Below are 21,809 nucleotides of genomic sequence, written 5' to 3' on the forward strand. Positions count from 1 at the left end.
AGTGCATGGACGGCTAAGATGTTTATATTAAATCTCAAAATTTATTGGCAGGAAAAATACAAGCGGGAACAAGAGAGACTTAAAGAAGAGTGGGAAAGGGCTCAGCAAGAAGCCGAAAAAGGAAGACCTCTTGATCAGGTTTGACACTTACATCATGTTCTTTCTTTTTCCTATTTAGCTTTCCACTTTTGATATTTTTTTTGTTAAAGCAATGTGGGCTTTAACTGATGCACTATATGGTGTCTTAACATCTTTAAGCTTGGGGAATATCACATTTTGTACACAAGGAACACAAGTGACTAGTTAGACACAAGTAGCTAGTTCAAGTCAATGGTGAGTTTTAACTTTTATGGCAGATGAACCCTTTCCCTGATGTCTCACTGCTGCAGGGCAATTGTGTACACCAGAGGGTTTGTATGAATGGTAGGGTAGTTGGCCACACCCATGTTTCTTCCACAATTTTGGGTGGGCAATGCAAAGTGGTAGGCCAAGTTAAGTCTTGGTTTCATGGTACACAAACGAGGGATAAAAAACCTGTAGTCACACATACCATGGAAACTGCATTCTAGAACAGCATTTGAAAAAATCTGCAGACCCATTCGATTTGATTTTAATTCCGGTTTTTTTATGTTTACATAACAAAAAATCAAAAGTCTACAAAGAGACCCCACAAACTTCAGATAATGTACTGCACTTTTTGGAGAATGTCCTAACTCATACGTTTTAAATACCCTTCACCATCTTTAACCAGAGTGGACCTATGCATTATATTTTGCCTATTTAGCAACTCCGTTCTGGCCAAAAGATATAGGTACTGAATTAACCCCTTCATGATCCAGCCTATTTTGACCTTAATGACCAGGCCATTGTTTGCAATTCTGACCAGTGTCCTTTTATGAGGTAATAACTCTAGAACACTTCAACGGAACGTAGCGATTCTGAGTTTGTTTTTTCGTGAGATATTGGGCTTCATGATAGTGGTAAATTTAGGTCAATAATTTTTGTGCTTATTTGTGAAAAAATTGGAAATTTGGCAAAAATTTTGCAATTTTCAAATTTTGAATTTTTATTCTGTTAAACCAGAGAGTTATGTGACACAAAATAGTTAAATAACATTTCCCACATGTCTACTTTACATCAGCACAATTTTGGAAACAACATTTTTTTTTTTGTTAGGAAGTTATAAGGGTTAAATGTTGACCAGCGATTTCTGATTTTTACAACAAAATTTACAAAACCATTTTTTTTAGGGACCACCTCACATTTGAAGTCACTTTGAGGGCTCTACATGGCTGAAAATACCCAAAAGTGACACCATTCTAAAAACTGCACCCCTCAAGCTGATCAAAACCACAAGTTTATTAACCCTTCAGGTGTTTCACAGCAGCAGAAGCAACATGGAAGGAAAAAATGAACATTTTAGTCACAAAAATGATCTTTTAGCAACAATTTTTTAATTTTCCCAATGGTAAAAGGAGAAAATGGACCCCAAAAGTTGTTGTCCAATTTGTCCTGAGTAAGCTGAAACCCCATATGTGGGCGGGAACCACTGTTTGGGCGCACGGCAGGGCTCAGAAGGGAAGGAGCGCCATTTGACTTTTTGAATGGGAAATAGGCTCCAATCATTAGCAGACACCATGTCGTGTTTGGAGAGACCCTGTGTGCCTAAACTTTACAGCTCCCCCACAAATGACTCCATTTTGGACACTAGACCCCCTAAGGAACTTATCTAGATGCATAATGAGCACTTTGATCCCCCAGGTGCTTCACAAATTGATCCATAAAAATGAAAATGTAGTGTTTTTTTCACAAAAATGTTCTGTTGGCCTAGATTTTTTCATTTTCACATGGGCAACAGAATAAAATGGATCCTAAAATTTGTTGGGCATTTTCTCCTGAGTACACAGATATCTCATATGTGGTCATAAACCACTGTTTGGGCGCACGGCAGGGCTCGGAAGGGAAGGAGCGCCATTTGACTTTTTGAATAGAAAATTAGCTTCAATCACTAGCGGACACCATGTTGCGTATGGAAAGCCCCTGATGTGCCTAAACATTGGAGCTCCCCCACAAGTGACCCCATTTTGGAAACTGGACCCCCCAAGGAACTTATCTAGATGTGTGGTGAGCACTTTGAACCCCCAAGTGCTTCACGCTTCACAAAACTTTATAACGTAGAGCCGTAAAAATAAACAATCATTTTTTTTCACAAAAATGATGTTTTTGCCCCCATTTTTTTATTTTACCAAGGATAGCAAGAGGAATTGGACCCCAAAAGTTGTTGTTCAATTTGTCCTGAATATGCTGATACCCCATATGTGGGGGTAAACCTCTGTTTGGGTGCACTGTAGAGCTCGGAAGGGAAAGAGCGCTGTTTGACTTTTTCAAAGCAGAATTGGCTGGAATTAAGATCGGACACCATGTTACGTTTGCAGAACCCCTGATGTGCCTAAACAGTGGAAAACCCCCCCACAAGTGACACCATTTTGGAAACTATTCCCCCTAAGGAACTTATCTAGATGTGTGGTTAGCACTTTGAACCCCAAAGTGCTTCAAAGAAGTTTATAAACAGAGCCTTGAAAATAAAAAATCATTTTTTTCCTCAAAAAATGATATTTTAGCCCACAATTTTTTTTATTTTTAAAAATGTAACAGGAGAAATTGGACCCCAAAAATTGTTGTCCAGTTTGTCCTGAGTACGCTGGTACCCCATATGTGGGGGGGAAACCACTGTTTGGGCACACGTCGGGACTCGGAAGGGAAGTAGTGACGTTTTGAAATGCAGACTTGATGGAATGGTCTGCTGGCATCATGTTACATTTGCAGAGCCTCTGATGTGCCTAAACAGTGGAAACCCCCCACAAGTGACACCATTTTGAAAACTAGACTCCCTAAGGAACTTATCTAGATATGTGGTGAGCTCTTTGAACCCCAAAGTGCTTCACAGAAGTTTATAACGCAGAGCAGTGAAAATAAAAAATCATATTTTCTTCACAAAAATTATCTTTTTACCCCCAATTCTTTATTTAACCAAGGGTAGCAAGAGGAATTGGACCCCAGAAGTTGTGCAATTTGTCCTGAGTAGGCTGATACCCCATATGTGGGGGTAAGCCTCTGGGTGCACGGTAGAGCTCAGAATGGAATGAGCGCTGTTTTACGTTTTCAACGCAGAATTGGCTGGAATTAAGATCGGACACCATGTTGCGTTTGCAGAACCCCTGATGTGCCTAAACAGTGGAAACCCCCCACAAGTGACACCATTTTGGAAACTAGACACCCTAAGAAGTTTATCTAGATGTGTGGTGAGCTCTTTGAAACCCCCAAGTGCTTCACAGAAGTTTATAATGCAGAGCCGTGAAAATAAAAAATCATTTTTTTTCCACAAATATCATTTTTTAGCCCCCAATTTTTTATTTTCCCAAGGGTAACAGGAGAAATTAGACCCCCAAAGTTGTTGTGCAATTTTTCTTCAGTATGCTGATACCCCATATGTTAGGGTAAACCACTGTTTGGCTATATGTCGGGGCTCAGAAGGGAGGGAGCACTGTTTTGACTTTTTGGACGCAAAATTGGCTGGAAACAATGGTGGCGCCATGTTGCGTTTGTAGACCCCCCGGTGTGCCTAAATAGTGGAAACCCTCTCAATTCTAACTCAACCCTAACCCCAACACACCCCTAATCCTAATCCCAACCCTAACCCCAACACATCCCTAACCCTAATCCCAACCATAGCGCTAACCACAAGCCTAACCCTAATCCCAACCCCAACACGTCCCTAATCTTAACCGTAATTCTAACCCTAATTCCAACTCTAACCCTAATTCCAACCCTAACTCTAACCCTAACCCTGATTACAACCCTAACCCTAATTCTAACCTAATTGCAACCCTCACCCGAACCCTAATTGCAACCCTAACCCTAATTCTAACCCTAAAGGAAAAATACAAAATAAATATATTTTCTTTATTTTGTTATGTCTCTCTACCTATGGGGGTGATAAAAGGGCTTTATTTACTTTTTTTGTATTTTGATCACTGGGATAGTTTATCACAGTGATCAAAATGTACGTGTAAAATGAATGAATCCGCCGGCTGGCAGATTCGCGGGCGCACTGCGCCCGCGCCCACCATTTTGTAAGATAGCGGCACCCATGGAAAGACAGCGGGACACCGGGAGGTACCGGAACTCAGGAGGTACCGGGGGGAGGCTGCGGGGGGAAGTGAAGGGGGAGCAAATACTGACGGCGGCGGCATATCGCCTCCATCAGTCGTGGGGGGGGGGGGTCGGATCACGGTCTCCAGCCATGCCCCATGCTATTGCAGCATCGGCCATGGCTGGATTGTAATATTTCACCAAATATCATCGGTGAAATATTACTATCGCTCTGATTGGCTGTTTCACTTTCAACAGCCAATCAAAGCGTTCGTAGCCACGGGGTGCTAAGCCACCTCCCCTGTGGTGAAGTACAAAGCCCCCTGTACGTGCGGGTCAGGTGACCTTTCTGTGACCCCGGTCACCCGACCCACAGGAGGGCAATAAATTCATGACGCCACATAGGCATCACTGGTGGGATTGGCACAGCTTTTCATGACTCCTATGTGGCGTCATTGGTTGGGAAGGGGTTAATGGACTCCTATTTCGACTGCCGATTTCTTCTTTTAGTGTATTTATAAATGGGCATCCTAAACTAGACAACTCATTGATACCTTTCAACTTTTATAGGAACCAGCGATTCTACAATTCCATATCAGCAGGTCCATGACTTCATATGCCCCGTCTTCATACTTGAGAAAAGAGGGGTCTGAAGGTTCACTAAGCAGTGATGACAATTTTCAAGAGAATGAGAAAAGACTGGAAGAGGAACGTGAAAGACAAAAGGAAGAAGAAAACTTGAAATATTTGGAAGCCCAACGTAGACAGGCAGAGGAGGAAGAGCGTAGGCGCTGGGCAGAGGAGGAAGAGCATAGGCGCCGGGCAGAGGAGGCAGAGCTCAAGCACCGGGCAGAGGAGATAGAGCGCAGAGTCCAGCAAGAGTTAGAAAGAAAAAGGCAAGACGAGGAAAGAAGGCAAAATGAGGAGGAACAAAAGAGACGTAGAGAAGTTGAATGGCAGAGGAAAAAAGAACAGGAGGAGGAACAGCAAAGGCTAAAATTACAGAGTGAACGAATTCCAAGAACAAACATCAGGTTGGTATTGTTTGCAAATGGTAAGTGTCTTTGTGGTGTCATTTTGTAATATTTCTGTCTTTTTGGGGGTGTCAATTTTTATTTTTTTTACATCATAATTAATCTTTGTATTTTACCTTAGTAATTGATCTAAATCATTTTATAGTTTTCCCTTACACGCTATATGAAATGCATATATTTAAATATATACGGCAGTTTATTAGAGTGGTTATTTGTCATTTAACCCCCATTCTCTTAGTAATAAAGCAATTACTGACCTGTCCCAGTTCACACTGCAAAGTTGCAAAGTAAACTGTTGGAAACTGGAAATCTCAGCGTATAGTAAAGATTCCAGATATATTTCAGAATTATTGTGATTGTAAAGTATAAACATAGCACCACAAATTAACAGTTAAAACATTTGACTATTAAAACTTGATATGGATAAATACATTTTTGATTAATGCTTCTTTTGAAGTATACCTTTCATGTGAAAAGTTGTAGACTTTTACAGAAAGAAACCAGAAGTAATCATTGATTGCCTTGTTTATTTTCTGCTCTAAGTGACGCTGACTAAGCAGAGCCCTGAAGCTCTTTTGTTCTAACATTCCGTTTTAGGCCTTGGCATTATATCCCACTGATGATGTTGACATTCAATATCTCTTAGAATTTGTCAAAAATAAATTCACTCTGAAAACTAATGTTTCTAAAGTAGCAAAATGTGTAAAATACTGCAGCAAGAAAACTCTTTTTATGACATAATAGGTTGCAAACCTTACTTTGATAGCCCCATGCATACAAAAAAGTTGTAAACCTTTGTTTAGAGTGCTGTGATATACTTCATTAAATTAATTTAAAAATATTTTCTATGGCTTGTATTTACAGTTCTTACTCAAGATTATCAAGGACGTTTGATGATCCTGATTATACATCATATAATAGGTAGGTAGTAGGAGGTGATACAAAAAAAATGGCCACCTAGGGTTTTTTTTGTGTGTGTTGGAAACTGCATTATATTAACCAACAGATCTAGATTCCTTCATGGAGTCCACTGCACATCTGTCCCAAGTATTGACCCTGAAGGACAGGCATATAAACACAGATGCATCAGTATCAAAGCAGTGCATAGGAAAATAGTACAGTTGTGGCCAAAAGTATTAACACCCCTGCAATTCTGTCAGATAATACTCAGTTTCTTCCTGAAAATGATTGCGCAAACAAATTCTTTGGCATTATCTTCATTTAATTTGTCTTAAATGAAAAAACACAAAAGAGAATGAAGCAAAAAGCAAAACATTGATCATTTCACACAAAACTCCAAAAATGGGCCAGACAAAAGTATTGGCACCCTCAGCCTAATACTTGGTTGCACAACCTTTAGCCAAAATAACTGCGACCAACCGCTTCCGGTAACCATCAATGAGTTTCTTACAATGCTCTGCTGGAATTTTAGACCATTCTTCTGTGGCAAACTGCTCCAGGTCCCTGATATTTGAAGGGTGCCTTCTCCAAACTGCCATTTTTAGATCTCTCCACAGGTGTTCTATGGGATTCAGGTCTGGACTCATTGCTGGCCACCTTAGAAGTCTCCAGTGCTTTCTCTCAAACCATTTTCTAGTGCTTTTTGAAGTGTGTTTTGGGTCATTGTCCTGCTGGAAGACCCATGACCTCTGAGGGAGACACAGCTTTCTCACACTGGGCCCTACATTATGCTGCAAAATTTGTTGGTAGTCTTCTGACTTCATAATGCCATGCACACAGTCAAGCAGTCCAGTGCCAGAGGCAGCAAAGCAACCCCAAAACATCAGGGAACCTCCGCCATGTTTGACTGTAGGGACCGTGTTCTTTTCTTTGAATGCCTCTTTTTTTTTTCCTGTAAACTCTATGTTGATGCCTTTGCCCAAAAAGCTCTACTTTTGTCTCATCTGACCAGAGAACATTCTTCCAAAACGTTTTAGGCTTTTTCAGGTAAGTTTTGGCAAACTCCAGCCTGGCTTTTTTATGTCTCGGGGTAAGAAGTGGGATCTTCCTGGGTCTCCTACCATACAGTCCCTTTTCATTCAGACGCCGACGGATAGTACGGGTTGACACTGTTGTAGCCTCGGACTGCAGGGCAGCTTGAACTTGTTTGGATGTTAGTCGAGGTTCTTTATCCAACATCTGCACAGTCTTGCGTTGAAATCTCTTGTCAATTTTTCTTTTCCGTCCACATCTAGGGAGGTTAGCCACAGTGCCATGGGCTTTAAACTTCTTGATGACACTGCGCACGGTAGACACAGGAACATTCAGGTCTTTGGAGATGGACTTGTAGCCTTGAGATTGCTCATGCTTCCTCACAATTTGGTTTCTCAAGACCTCAGACAGTTCTTTGGTCTTCTTTCTTTTCTCCATGCTCAATGTGGTACAAACAAGGACACAGGACAGAGGTTGAGTCAACCTTAATCCATGTCAACTGGCTGCAAGTGTGATTTAGTTATTGCCAACACCTGTTAGGTGCCACAGGTAAGTTACAGGTGCTGTTAATTACACAAATTAGAGAAGCATCACATGATTTTTCGAACAGTGCCAATACTTTTGTCCACCCTCTTTTTTATGTTTGGTGTGGAATTATATCCAATTTGGCTTTAGGACAATTCTTTTTGTGTTTTTTCATTTAAGACAAATTAAATGAAGATAATAATACCAAAGATTGTGTTTGCAATCATTTTCAGGAAGAAACTGAGTATTATCTGACAGAATTGCAGGGGTGTCAATACTTTTGGCCACAACTGTACATGTGCAATGCCTTTCAATGGAAGCTGCTGATGGACTAGTGTGCCTACATGCCTATGTTAGTGGCCATGAACAGGAAAGCGCCGCATGTTCCCATGGAGAAAACTGTACTGTTTTTTTTTTTTTTTTATGCCATCAGTAAATGTATTCATATCAAGCTAGTAACTATACTTACAAGTGAAGTAGCAAATACTTATATTTGTGTACTTAATAGTGATGAGCGAACGTGCTTGGATAAGGGGTAATCCGAGCATATTCGGGCGCTAACCGAGTGACTTTAGTGTGCTCGAATATGTTCGAGTCCCCACATGTCTGCAGCTGTTCGACAGCCGCAACACATGCAGCGATTGACTAACAAATAGGCAATCCCTGCGTGTGTTACAGCTGTGAAACAGTCACGAGGACTCAAACATGTTAGTCGAACACTCCGAAGATAGTGTTATAACATCTTATTCAAGCACGTTCGCTTTTTACTAGTACGTAACACCCATGGCTAGCTGGTAGGGCCCTTTCACACTGCGGTTTTTCCCCACATTCATTGGCTCTGCCGGAGGTTACATCTGAACTCCCTGCAAAATGAGAGTCAGGTGTAAGCGCCGTCGGGGGCCATTGACTATAATAGTGCAGACTGCGTAACCTTGTGCTCTGTCGTGCATCTTTTACTGTGTACACCTTTTGGAAGCAGACACCTAGACATATACGTCATACAGTTGTGCTCAAAAGTTTACATAACCTGGCAGAATTTTTGCTTTCTTAGCCTTTTTTCAGAGAATATGAATGATAGCACCAAAACTTTCTCCACTCATGGTTAGTGGTTGGGTGAAGCTATTTATTGTCAAACTACTGTGTTTTCTCTTGTGAAATCACAATGACAACCCAAAACATCCATATGACCCTGATCAAAAGTTCAAATACCCCATTTCTCAAAACTCTGTTTTGCCCCCTCTGACATCAATGACAGCTTGAAGTCTTTTGTTGTAGTTGTGGATGAGGTTCTGTATTTTCTCAGAAGGTAAAGGTGCCCACTCTTCTTGGCAAAAAGCCTCCAGTTCCTGTAAATTCCTGTCTAGCATGAACTCAAGCTCCCCTGAATGTTGGAAAGTGGCCTTCAGGCCACTGAATATTGGAAAGAACACCGTGTGAAAGGGCCCTCAATGTATAGAAGATCATTAAACAATGTTTTCCTTATTTTTAATGTGCACCCATTTCCTTCTAACACGACTGTAAAAAGGACCTTTTAAAGAGACATATTAGAGGGAAATAAAGTGCACATTAAAAATGCAGTATAAGGAGCTATCTTTTAATATGTCCTTTTGCCATGCTGGGACTACAACCTGTGATGTCAGGACCCCTAATAGTGTAAAGGTCATATCTGGTTATAAATTTACGATCATTTCCACAGCTTATATAATACTAGCTGTGAAACAGTCTGGGTTTTTCTTCAAAGATGCATAAAATAATGCATTTTTTTCTATTATGCGCATTCGTAGGCTTCGTGCAACATTAGAATAATTTCATCAAGTGTGATTTTGCCATTGTCTCATTGAATATTTTTTCTTAGCAGCAAATTCAGGGATACTTCTGATTCATCAGGCTTTCCGGCTCAAAAAAGCGGTAAGCATTGTCTTATATAGCTTTAGAATCCTGTTATATTAACACTTACAACATTGACAAGATGTGTTTACCGATCTCATGTAAAAATATTTTTTTCGTTTTATTTTTCATATAGTGCTATTATGTTATTCTTTGTTATTTGTGGTATAGTGTATAGTGTAAAATACCAGTGAGTCACATATCATTATATATAGGAGAACAAGGGATGGCGATGTATGGTTTTGCTGACTGGGTATTTGAAGAACAACAAAACAAGACACATACTGTGAATCCTCAGCAAAAAATACTCCCATCAGAAATGGAAAAACAAAAGTTCTCTCAGATGAGGGATTATCCGAGCCAAGGTGGGCAAGTGCTTGGCTTCTCCGCTTATCCATATCTAATAAGGATTTTGTTCAAGGGATATATACTGTTGCCCGTTTGTTCTCCAGAGGCTTGAATATTGCCGGGGTGCTTCTTTCTTATATACCCTGTATTGCCTTCTCAGAAATGTACCCTAGAAGGCACTGCTACATTTCTAGACTGTTTAGGAGCCCATTACTCAGATTTGGAATAAGAAGAAATAGTACATGTGACGCAGCAACAAATATTCCACAATTATGTTCCCTAGAAAGTTAGCCTCATTCTGAGCTGTACAGCGATCTTAATCAAAGTGCCTTATGTTTTTGTTGCAGACGGCAGCCAAGAATTTGAAACAACATGGTCAGTGAGTGGATCACAAAAAGATGGTGCTGCAGAACTAGATAGACAGCAAGTAATCAAGGACATGAGGAAGAAAGCGCCTCTTAATACTGACAACAGCTGGATCAGGCAGCGGAGCTCTAGTGTCACAAAAGACACCTCCTCTCTTCCAAACTTAATGAGAAGGTAAACTTTGTCTTGGTTAATTTCAAATAATGTCTCCTCGTGGTGTGTTGATATTCATTCTGACAGATGAAATCAAACCTTGTCAATTTGCCCTGTTAGGGTAAATGGACATTGTAGAAGAGGTCCCTCCTCTATAAACCAGAATGGAAAGTCGCTCTGTAAGGATCGGTCGTCTTATATCTGTATGGCCAGCTTGTAGCACTACATTTTACAAATTACTTGCTGGCTGTTATTATCTTCTTCAGTCAAGGGGTGTTTCCTTTTTAAAGGTTGCAATGTTTAGAGGCGGCAATAGCTTGTTTCCTTCCATGTAAATTTTAGGATTTTTCTATTCTATATAAATCTACTGTGATTTACTTTTACAGAGGGGAATCACTAGACAACCTAGACTCTGGCTCAAGTTCACGGAGACAGTCATCTTGGGCAAACCATTCATCATCCTATAATTCTTTATCATCCAGTCAAGACTTTGGGCAACCCTCCCAGGGGCTGTCCACTTCTAATCGCACATATCTGCGCCATCCATCTTCCAGCTTTCCACAGGTTTCTTCTGGCTCCGGATCACTCTCTCAGTCCTCTTTGGCATCATCGAGTTTGCCTCGGAATCAAAGTTCAACACAGTCGACTGGTCAACAGCGCAACAAGTAAGCACAAAGATTTGAAATAACTTTTAAAGATTTTTTTTTTTTTACAGAAAATAAACTTTTGCATTGCATATACTGAACTTGAGATAACAACCTTTAAGATTATTTTAAATGCCACAATACTGGATCCAATGAACTATAGTTGGTAGAATATAGTAAAAAGCCAATATTTTATTAAACAGTACATAATTATAAAAAGACATGAAAATCTGTAACAAGACACAATCCAGGAAAAAGGCAGAGATACCAGGGTCACAAATCCCGCTATTACATATTGCACAAGTCCCAAGAGTGTATAAAGGCCCAGGGTCCTCTCCTTCCTGCAGTTAGTAAGCGCTACCCATGGATTGTGGTTACTTTGACTATTTGTCACATTTTTTTATGGTGTTACTGGTCTGTGTTATTGGTATTGGCTTGCCAAGCATTTTTTGCACTGACACTTTATACACTCTTGGGACTTGTGCATTATGTTATAGCGGGATTGTGACCCAGGTATCTCTGCCTTTTTCCTGGATTGTGTCTTGTTACGGATTTTCATGTCTTTTTATAATTATGTTCTGATTGATAAAATGTTGGCTTTTTACTATATTCACCTGACTGCTCCCTTTTCTCCTATTGTGCACATTTTCCTTTTGTAGTTGGTGTACTTCTTTCATTAGGGTGGACCACTACTTGGTATCACCACCTGGCATGTAGCTGAGGTTTTTCGTAGTATATAGATATACTGTAGATGGAGACTTGACAATGCCTGTTTTCTGGGGGTAAACAATTAATGCACCCTCTGTATGTATGACATAGTTTACAACTTTCACTGGCACTCATACCACTTTTTAAAAATGTTGTAAAATGTACTATAATTTACACCAGAGAGTAGAATAAATTACAGTGGCAATCTATGCTAGCACATGGTTGACATTGATTTGATCGGTTTAACACATGTACTGCACACAATGCACCTAATTTTTTATGAAGTAGGTACCTCTTAATAAAAAGCATGCCGGTGTATAATGTGCCTAATCTACGAAGTCCAGAGTAAGGTTCGCTGGTCTTAATGAATATTTCCCAAAAAGCTACTGCTGCCATAGTAGGTTAGTTGCCCAATTGGAGCTGTGGGATTTCCATATGAATGCAGCTCTTGTTTTGTCTGTGAAATGACCATAGTGTGAATGTGCTCTTACACTTTGCACCTATACCAGCTTATTGTCTGGCTCATTTCTTAGGCTTTGCGGTAGTACTTTATATACACATGGGACTTGGCCCCCCTCTCTGAGCTAAGTATTTCATCTGTATAGCTTCCCATGGATGGGTGGCTCAGGCTGGTTCTGTCCTGCTTTGCCTTTATTCACATTGATGTCATTTGACACATAAGGTTTTAATACTCGAGACAGGTTAGGATTGTCCCGATGGATACCCCTTGTCGTGGTGGGATGGATTTTATGCTCTTTTGATCAAAACTGGTAATAGGTTAATGCTCTTGTCACTTTCATGTGCTATTACTGTTAACTTATTTACTTGCTGTAGAGTATATGCTCACTTTGTCTTTTTCTTCTCTTGGGTTTTGTTTGTGAATTGGCCAGTGTGAACGTGTTCTTTCACTTATACCAGCTTATAGTACGGATCATTTGTTTTACTTTGTAGTAATACCCGACTGCCTGTCTGTTGCCTGAATATACCTTCCATATGTTTGAATTTTTTTTTTCTTTAATATAATTTAGCTAATGACTCCTTATTGTATAATTACATTTTGTTTTGCCTGGTTTCACTTACCAACTGAACAACTCTTCAGTCATGAAGTTCCTAATACCGTGCGCTGCCTTCATGTCTGGTCTGTAAAGGAAGCGTGGTTTTATTTACCCATTGATGAATTTCTGCATTCCAGAGCATCCGTCAGCCTTCAGACAAGGGCTCAGTTATTTTCTTATTCTGTATCTAGGTCAGTGAGCGGGAAGAAATTGTGCTCTTACTGTAATAAAAGTTTGGGCAAAGGAGCCGCCATGATCATCGAATCTCTTGGTCTTTGTTTTCATTTACATTGTTTTAAGGTGAGACATTGAGGACATCTGAATTAATCCTCCAATAACTAACTGAACTGCCATGGCTGCGGGTACTAACATTAATCATTTCTTTGTGTCAGATAGTATTCCATGAAACAACCTTGTAAATAAGTAAAAGAATTTCCAGCAAGTAGAGGGAAATTGGATTCAAATGTTATGTTGTGAACCGTTGAAGGTTTATTGGAATAAGAGGACATAAGAAAGAGAAACGTTGTTGTGAGCTTTATACTGTACAAGTTTTTGTATTTACGCACCGAATCTGAAGTTTATGAAAGCTGGAACTGCATCTTACCTCAGCCAATCGACTTTTACCTTTCGTTCTTGTAACGCACTGCCCAATCAGTTATCTTTTAGGCTGTGTGTCCATATTCCGGTATTCTCTTGCTGGTTAATTTGGCTGCATTACTTTTTTGGTAATAATTTCAGTTTATTGCCACCAAACCACACTTCTATTACTACCACTATGTTAATGGCTGGAAGGTTTTTAAGGACAAATTGCAGGATTATCACCAATCTCCGGCGATCATTTAGCTATTTGAAAAACTTGTTCACTGCTTGTCGGCACATTTCATCCACATGCAGCTACCAGAACATGTGGCTTCTACCGCTTAGTAGAAAGGACTTTGTGACCTAGTTCTAACCATCGGGGAACAAAGATGCAGTCACCAGGGAGATGAAAAAGTAGAAAAACTTCCTGTTACAGGCTGTTTTATCATATGTATGGAGAGTGCTGTCGTTGCTCCATGATGATTAGATATTTTCACCAAGTGAATTCCTTGGTGGTTAGCTGACTTTGTCGCTCGTGTTGTCCTGAGAGCACTTTGGGCAAGTTTTCTTTTCTGGTCCATGACACAGTTCTGTCACCATCTCATTTGTAATAGTTTTTGTAGAAATCCAGAGGTGGAAGTAAAAATCCAAATCCCATATCAGGAAAACAGTGATTGAAGTATATATAGATACCTATGTTTTTGTATGAGAACTATAGAAACTTCTGTTCCCTTCAGAAGGCAAAACACCTCCCCAGACAACATGTCACAGTCATCAGTCAGACACCATCATTTGTTGGAGATGAATGTGATGCAAATATAGCTCTGTTCCTATCCCTTGTGAATTGAAGCTGCCCTGAAGCAAAGCTTCACTCTGACGTATAAAAATCATGTTTCCATGCTGTCACGAAGACACAGTCTCCAATGTTTTACACTTGGCACAGACAAAGCCAGAAATGAATTCTAGTCTGATTAAATGCAAATCTCAGTGTGCAGCTGGATGACATAAGGACATTTCTTCCTCTTCTCAGTTTATTCTAATCATGCCAGTAATACGAGTGCAGCTTCTTGTTAACATAATTTTATTCTCTGGATTTACAACATTTATCAGTGTTTGATTTCATGGAATATTTCTGTACCACATCAGTTTACCTAGTGCCAATCTGCCGGTGCGTCGTGCTGGATACTGTTCCCTACCTAACATTCATCACCTCTGCATAAAATCACAACCGAAGCTGATCGCTGTGCCTGGCTGCTGCCTTATCTACTAATGATTTGGGTTGCTTTGCTGCTTTTATTCAGTCTTTTCAGGCTTTGCTAGATGTATCCTGTAAGTTGGTTTACCGTCCAGAGGCCTAGCAATGTTTTGTGCTGTAAGTCACTTATTTTTCTGCATTTATTTTTCTTCACTAGTGTGTCGCCTGTGAAACAGACCTCGGAGGTACCCAGTCTGGAGCAGAAGTTAGAATCCGGAACAACGAGTTGTACTGCAACAGCTGCTACATTAAATTTAAATGTCAGTTTGCATTACACAAATTTGTATTGATTTTCATCTCTGCCTGGTAGTTTTATCCCATGTTCGACATGTGTAGCTCACGGTTTTATTAAGGGGAATCTCTCACTAGATTTATGCTTCCCTATCTGAGGGCTTCATAAATGGTGACAGACCTTGATTATTGTGCTATATATCTTACTTTATTCTATTTAGCCATATTCTTTTTATCTCTAGTTATTGACTTTTAGAGCCTGGAGTAGTTTTTATCATGTACACAGAATGCTATGGTATATTCACATAGAAATGAATGGACAGCCTCACACATGCACAGTCACTGCACTCCATTCATTAATGGCTTGTTGCTACAACATTTGTTTACTCTTTCTGGTGATAGGTGGCAGTGAGGTGAATAATCACTGTATACCGCTGTTCATTGCAGTTTATTTCAAGTGGATAGAGAAGCATTACGACTTTTTGCGACTCACTTGTAGCACTACTTTGCAGGGGGTGCCCTATGACACCATTTACTTGCACTATTCTGCAGTGTAGCAGTGGCTTACAGCGATCTTTAGCTATACGACCAGTATGATGGCCGCCAAAAAGTCACCTTGTAGCCCCAGCCAAAATGCCTCTGATGGGTAGACTCGTTTAGAGTGCCAGCTTTCATGACATCACTTAAGAAATACTTGAATTTTAAACGACAATTGTTGGACCATGTCAGACGGCGTTGACTTCTCATTTCATAAATCGAATGGTAACAACCAGTTTCAACTTACACTCTTTCAGGAAAAATAACAGGGATGACACTGTACAAAAGAAGACTTGAGTTGTCATATACCTTGAATTTGATAAGAATGTTCAGTATTTTCTATTGCCTAGAAAATCTGAATAAGAACTTCTATCCACTACTAGTTGACACAAGTCTTGCTTGGCAGTATGTAAATCGCTAACATAGAAAAAATTCAAAAAAACTCACACAACAAGATATGGCCTTACCAAAAACCCTGTCTGATGACAAATGCACATATAGCAGGATGCAGCTGGCCTCCACTAATAGAGGCAAGGGGCAGCTCAGGTGCAAACTACTGATAAAAACAGCCACTCCACACCTAACAAACCATGGTGGGGTTGGCTGCCTAGTAGGAAAAATGCACATAGATAAGGCTTGCATAGGAAGGTAGTCACTCATATATGTGTGATGCAAAGTGTCTGGCTTGCAGCCTATTAATGACGCCCATAGTATTATTAGGCGGGCTGCTACAGCACTAAAATATGCAATACACAGTGACAGACGCCCCAATAGACCAAGCCAACAGAAAGAGGCCCGACTGCATCCTGCAAAAAATGATATAAGTGCAAAAAATTAATGCATACAATGAGTACATTAAAAGAGGTATTGGCCTGATAATACTATGGGCGTCATTAATAGGTTGCAAGCCAGACACTTTGCATCACACTTATATATGTGTGACTGACGTCCTATGCAAGCCTTATCTATGTGCATTTTTCCTACTATGCAGCCAACCCCACCATGGTTTGTAAGGTGTGGAGTGGCTGTTTTTATCAATAGTTTGCACCTGAGCTGCTCCTTGCCTCTGATAGTGGAGGCCAGCTGCATCCTGCTATATGTGCATTTGTCATCAGACAGGGTTTTTGGTAAGGCTATATCTTGTTGTGTGAGTTTTTTTGAATTTTTTCTATGTTAGCTGTTTTGATATTAGTGTTAGGGACCTGCAGTATCATGAGGAGCCTTGACGTTGGCTTGCAGGCAGTATGTAAATCGACCATAAATCCATGGCATGGAGAAGGCTAGTAGTGCTGAAGACAACCCCTGTGGGAACTGGAATAGCTGCTGAGCTCTTCTGAACACCCATAGGAACAGCCAAAGAGGATTACCGTATATACTAGTGTATAAACCGAGATTTTCAGCACATTTTTTTGTGCTGAAAATGCCCCCTTGGCTTATACACGAGTCATTGTGCAGAAACCAGCGGGGGAGGGGGAACGGCGGCAGGAGCCGGTAGCTGGGACGTCATACTCACCCTCCTGTGCCAGCGCCTCCATCCTTCAGTGTCCCAGGACTGGCAGCTTCTTCCTGTGTTGAGCGATCATATGGTACCGCTCATTAAGGTCATGAATATGGACCCAACTCAACTCTCATAGGCATGGTGCTCATATTCATGACCTTAATGAGCGGTGTACCACGTGACCGCTCACACAGGAAGAAGCTGCCGCACCAGGACAACGGAGGATGCAGGGACGTTCAGCGATGGCACAGCAGTGAGAGTATGGACGGGGGGAGCACGGAGCATGATGGGGGAGCATGGAGGAGGACGGGGGAGGACCGTGAGCTGAGCCATGCATATAAGGATGGGATGGGGGAGCTGAGCCATGCATACTGGGAAGGGGGAGAGCCACACAGAGCAAGACAGGGATGAGGGGACAATGTACACCCAGCTTATACTAGAGTCAATAAGCTTACCCAGGTTTCCGTGGCAAAATTAGGGGCCTCTGCTTATACTCGGGTCGGCTTATACTCGAGTATATACGGTATATAAATTATAGCACACAATTCCTTATCTAAGGGTTTTCTCATAAACTGAAATGGATGCAATTGCAAAGTGCTTGGAAAAACAAGTAAATTATCTTATGAAAAATCCACTCCATTCTCATGAATGTCTAATTTACATTTTATTGCTAAACGCGTAGACTACCGGCCACTTCTTCAGTCTATTAGTGGTGGGTAGTCTGTAGCTGAGGAGGGCAGTGCTTGCAAGTTATAGAGCTTGCAGACACTGTTCTGCATCTGTTTATTACAATTACATCAGAGAACTTACAGTTCTGTCCAAAATCAGTAGTGCACCATCCCATAGCAAACAGGCTCGAGAGAGGGACACATCATTATTCTCTGTGCTAGGTAGTATAATGTCAAAGAGGCAGAAGTTATTAACAGTCACATTATTATGTAACACGGAAAGTATTTGTCACTAGCTTAGCACTGTTTATTAACTAGCTTTCCCTTTCCTTCCTAGCCGGACACCCCACCTCCATGTGAAGGCCTCATCATCACAGAACCGCTTCTAGAAATAGCAGAGGAGGATTAATCCAACAAGGATGTAAATCTATAAGCACAAGCTGGATGTGTGCTCTCTACAGCTTATATATGTTATATATAAGGAATGACATTGCAGTTGCCTTCTATTGTATTACCTCATTAACCAGATTTCTTTGTGGTATATTTATGAGAGGATAATCAAATCTAAGGGGCATGTTGTACTTTCAGTGTTCTGAATTCAGTATGTAAAAAGGCCGCTTTTATTAAATTTCAAAATATTTTTGAGCCCTTTTTTCATCTGTCTTTCTAGAGGGTATTTTCAATAGAAAGTTTAACAGATTTTTGAATTAAGACTTCTGTTGCCTTCATCGTTCTGATTATTTACTCTATAGCAAAGTGAGATTACATTGAAATGCATGTGAATGTATGGTTCTATATTTATATAGACATGTAGCACAATATAAGGTATCACTGCTTTGTGGGGAGGTGCAGGATTGTTTCTGATACCAGTTTTCTAAATATCAAAGTCTATGCACGAATTTTGATGTGACACAAATTTTCTCTAACTTTATTTTCTTTCTGCAATTATTTGTTAAGAAAACGTTTATTTTCTGACCGAGTTTTCTGTAACTAAAATATTTTCTGATTTACTTTTGTAAATAAAATTGTGGCTGCATTTAAATCAGAAATTTTGTTTTCTTCTTTTCTCTTTTATCCATGAACCAAAAGGATGGGGTTCGACATTCTTTCTATTTAACAAAAAATAGTTCATGTGCTTTCTCCATTTCCTGTTTTTCAGATACTTGAGGAAAATGTCACCAGATTCATATTGCCCAAACTACAGGCAGCATGAATTGCTGTATGACTGCAGCCAGGGATGATATTCTGTGAAATACCAGAGAAGAAACTTTGAGAATTCGACTGGGGACCATAGACGAAGAACAGACTAGTCCAGTTCTGCCCCCAACTGGCTCTTCCCAGCACTGCTGCAGGTGACTGACTGGTCGCTCCCTCGCATGGATGTAGGAAGATAGCTGCTGCAGCACAGGGAAGATGCGGACTAGTCTCGTGTTCACCTATGATCCCCAGCTGGATCTTCAAAGTATGTTTTCTCTTAAACGCTTCAGTTGCAATAGTTGAAGCAGGCTCTGATTAAGGCTACCTGCAGTTTGAGCAACATGAATCACTGGACAGATTCCCTTTAACATGGGAGCTATTAGGCAAATACAAATTTTAGAGGAAGTTTGGGGACAATTTCACCCTACGCAACTGGACTTCGAGGCTGGATTCACCAGTTTTTCCTATGCTGCTTTTTAGCCAAACTGTGCTGTAATGCAAAACACTTAATTATGGCCATAATTTAGTGTTCTTTAAGCCTGCGTCTCTGAATTCTGCGGCCATTAACATATAATCACACCCTGCATACAGTCGTATGGATATACTGTATGTCTGATGCATTCTGTTCCAAGAATTATCCTGTTTAATTTTCCTGGCACCAGACGTTAAAAGCACTAACACTTTGACAGTGAGTAGGGCAGACGCTCACGCTTTACTGCGCACCTGTTTTATACAATTATGTTCCAAGGCTCGTCTCTTAGCATACTTATCCCATCATAGTCCAAACTATGGCATTATATACAAGGGCTCATGTTAAGATAATATCCTGTTTTACCCTTTGAGATATGGTGTACATTAGTGAGGTTTTTTTTTATAGGTGATGCTAGTTTACAAATAACGTTCATCTGTTCAGTTCTCAGTATGTTTTTTCGCTTTTCATACTTAGGTTATATTCCTTTATCAGTCTTTATGTAGTAGATGTATTATACAGTGTCAGCATCTCCCTTTTTGATTAGCTGTTAAAAAGGAAATGATTATGTAATATGCATTGAATTGGTACATGTAAGTAAAAGCAGGTGCCACAAAGAGCACATGCTCCTAATAATATTGTAATAAATGATTATGTATAACCAGGTGTTGTGAAATCACATCTGTACACTACACAATCTATAAATCACTGGTTTATTATATATTCATTTTTATGCCTTCTGTAATGTATAATTGTCAAACATTACAATAACTGTTGGTTTCTTTTGCATTAGAAATGACTTCAGAGAGTATCTGATATATAAAGGGTTCAGCCCGACTTGCTTGTCTGGGCGCCCCACATTAAAGGGGTATTACAGTTTCAGAAACCCCTTTCCCCAGCTGCAGTTTAGTTAAAAAAACAAACTAAACTTTCCTCTCCTTGCTTGGGTCCAGCATGGAATCTCTGCTTTCAGGGATTATTGCAGCTAGTAATTGAGCTCCGTGACTGCCTGGAATGACTGTATGAGGCGCTAAGATTGCTGATTGACTGCAGCGCAGTTAACATGTCAGCAATGCAGACAATGATAGTCACTAGGAACAGCAGCAAAGACTCAGCACTAGACCAACAGAGGGTAAATAAAGCAAGGTTTTCTTTTTAAAACAACCTGCAACTGTGAGACCTCTTTTAATGTGCTGGCTCTCATTGCACTCATTTTTATCCTTCACCCATGACGGCATCATAGGGAGAGGGGATCCGTCCATCAGGGACAGGAAACCTACAGATAAATGGCGGTACCTCTCCCGCATCAGTTGGTTTCCTGTCCCTGACGTGACGTCATACATACCTGAGGATAGTCATGGGTTGCCGGGCCTGACCAGTCCGATCCAGACAGCAGGGGTTCCCTGCCTTGGCTGGGGCAGTTGCCTGAGGTGCCACCGCTGGGGTCAGCGGACCTTCAGGGTGCGCAGGGAGAGGCGGTGGAAGAAAGCGATGGAGGCCGCCTCTCCCGGAGCGTGTCTGGGACCTCTCCATGGCCGTGCCGGGACTCCAGTACGCACACGCGGGGCGGTGTGCCCTTATGACACACAGGGACGCGCCGCAAGGCATTACTGGGAATCCAGTTAAGCGCATGCGCGGGGACGAGGTGCTACTTTGCGTGACTGGGTAATCCAGTCACCAGGCGCACGGCATTCCCTTAGCGGGGGGAGGTCCCAGGCGGGGAGATTTAAGCCGGAAGAGGATCGAAAACAGCGTGGCAAACAGCCCGGCATTCTTACAGCATGAGTGACCAGGGGCATTCAGAGGGGCAGTCTTTGCAAGGCCAGTCCCCTCATCATGGGCAGCGACCACAGCGTAGAAAAAACGGACAGAAGGGGGGACCCTTGTCATCACCATAAACGCAGTAGCAGCGGCCACTCTGGCTCCCAGCACAGCACGGGTTCCAGCATGGCCTCCAGCACAAGAGAGATTCTATCTTTGGAAATGGTTTCTCCTCCAAATCCAATACCCTTCCTTCTGACAGGATGGTAAGTGAACTTCGTGAAAGTCCACTTTATAATTGGAGCCCTGTTTCTTTAAGGGGAAGAAATGCACAACCAAATCTAACCATAGGGTCTGTGTACTCTGTACATAAGAGTTGCCCACCACGTGGGAAAAGAGACTGTGGCCCCCGTATAGAACAAACAATTTGTGAGGAGACCTTGAGTTCGCCCCATACCTTAGATCTCAGGTAGAAGACATCTTTAGATCCAATCAGGAAAGAAACGGCAAAAAAACATACACAGGTCCCCTGAGCCCAGGTCTAGAAGTGTGGAGAGCGAAGGAAGTGTCTCAGATTCATCCAGATCATCATCTTCATCAAAGTCCTCTGAGGGTAGAAATGGTTAAGGCTGTTTTACGTAGAGGAAACAGTGTCATTAAAGCAGTCAGAGCCACTATGGGTCTGGTGGACTTTCGACCCAAGAAATCAATGCAGGACATTGGGGGGCTGGAAAAAGAGGTCCTTTCCATTGATTGAAAAAATCCAATCCTTAATTAAGAGAATGGAAAAAGCCATAAAGGAAGGGCCTT

At 41.1% G+C, this 21,809-nt stretch overlaps 1 protein-coding gene across 6 annotated transcripts in view; it reads left to right on the plus strand.

The window, feature by feature from the left end:
• LMO7 (LIM domain 7) overlaps window positions 1–18,621 on the plus strand; it is a 251,676-nt gene extending 233,055 nt beyond the window's left edge. For 4 of the 6 annotated variants that reach the window (XM_073580396.1, XM_073580401.1, XM_073580399.1 and 1 more), the window contains 9 exons: window positions 52–138; window positions 4,723–5,186; window positions 6,051–6,107; window positions 9,499–9,551; window positions 10,226–10,418; window positions 10,784–11,062; window positions 12,996–13,104; window positions 14,796–14,898; window positions 17,910–18,621. In XM_073580396.1, coding sequence (XP_073436497.1) covers window positions 52–138; window positions 4,723–5,186; window positions 6,051–6,107; window positions 9,499–9,551; window positions 10,226–10,418; window positions 10,784–11,062; window positions 12,996–13,104; window positions 14,796–14,898; window positions 17,910–17,932 — 1,368 coding nt within the window. In that variant the 3' untranslated portion in view covers window positions 17,933–18,621. The remainder of the gene's footprint in view (window positions 1–51; window positions 139–4,722; window positions 5,187–6,050; window positions 6,108–9,498; window positions 9,552–10,225; window positions 10,419–10,783; window positions 11,063–12,995; window positions 13,105–14,795; window positions 14,899–17,909) is intronic. The other 2 variants (XM_073580397.1, XM_073580400.1) reach the window with 2 other exon arrangements.
• Window positions 18,622–21,809: the final 3,188 nt, after the last annotated feature.

The sequence above is a fragment of the Dendrobates tinctorius genome, unplaced genomic scaffold (assembly GCF_039654945.1).
Source record: "Dendrobates tinctorius isolate UK_male_01 unplaced genomic scaffold, ASM3965494v1 ptg000064l, whole genome shotgun sequence".
Lineage (NCBI taxonomy): Eukaryota > Metazoa > Chordata > Amphibia > Anura > Dendrobatidae > Dendrobates > Dendrobates tinctorius.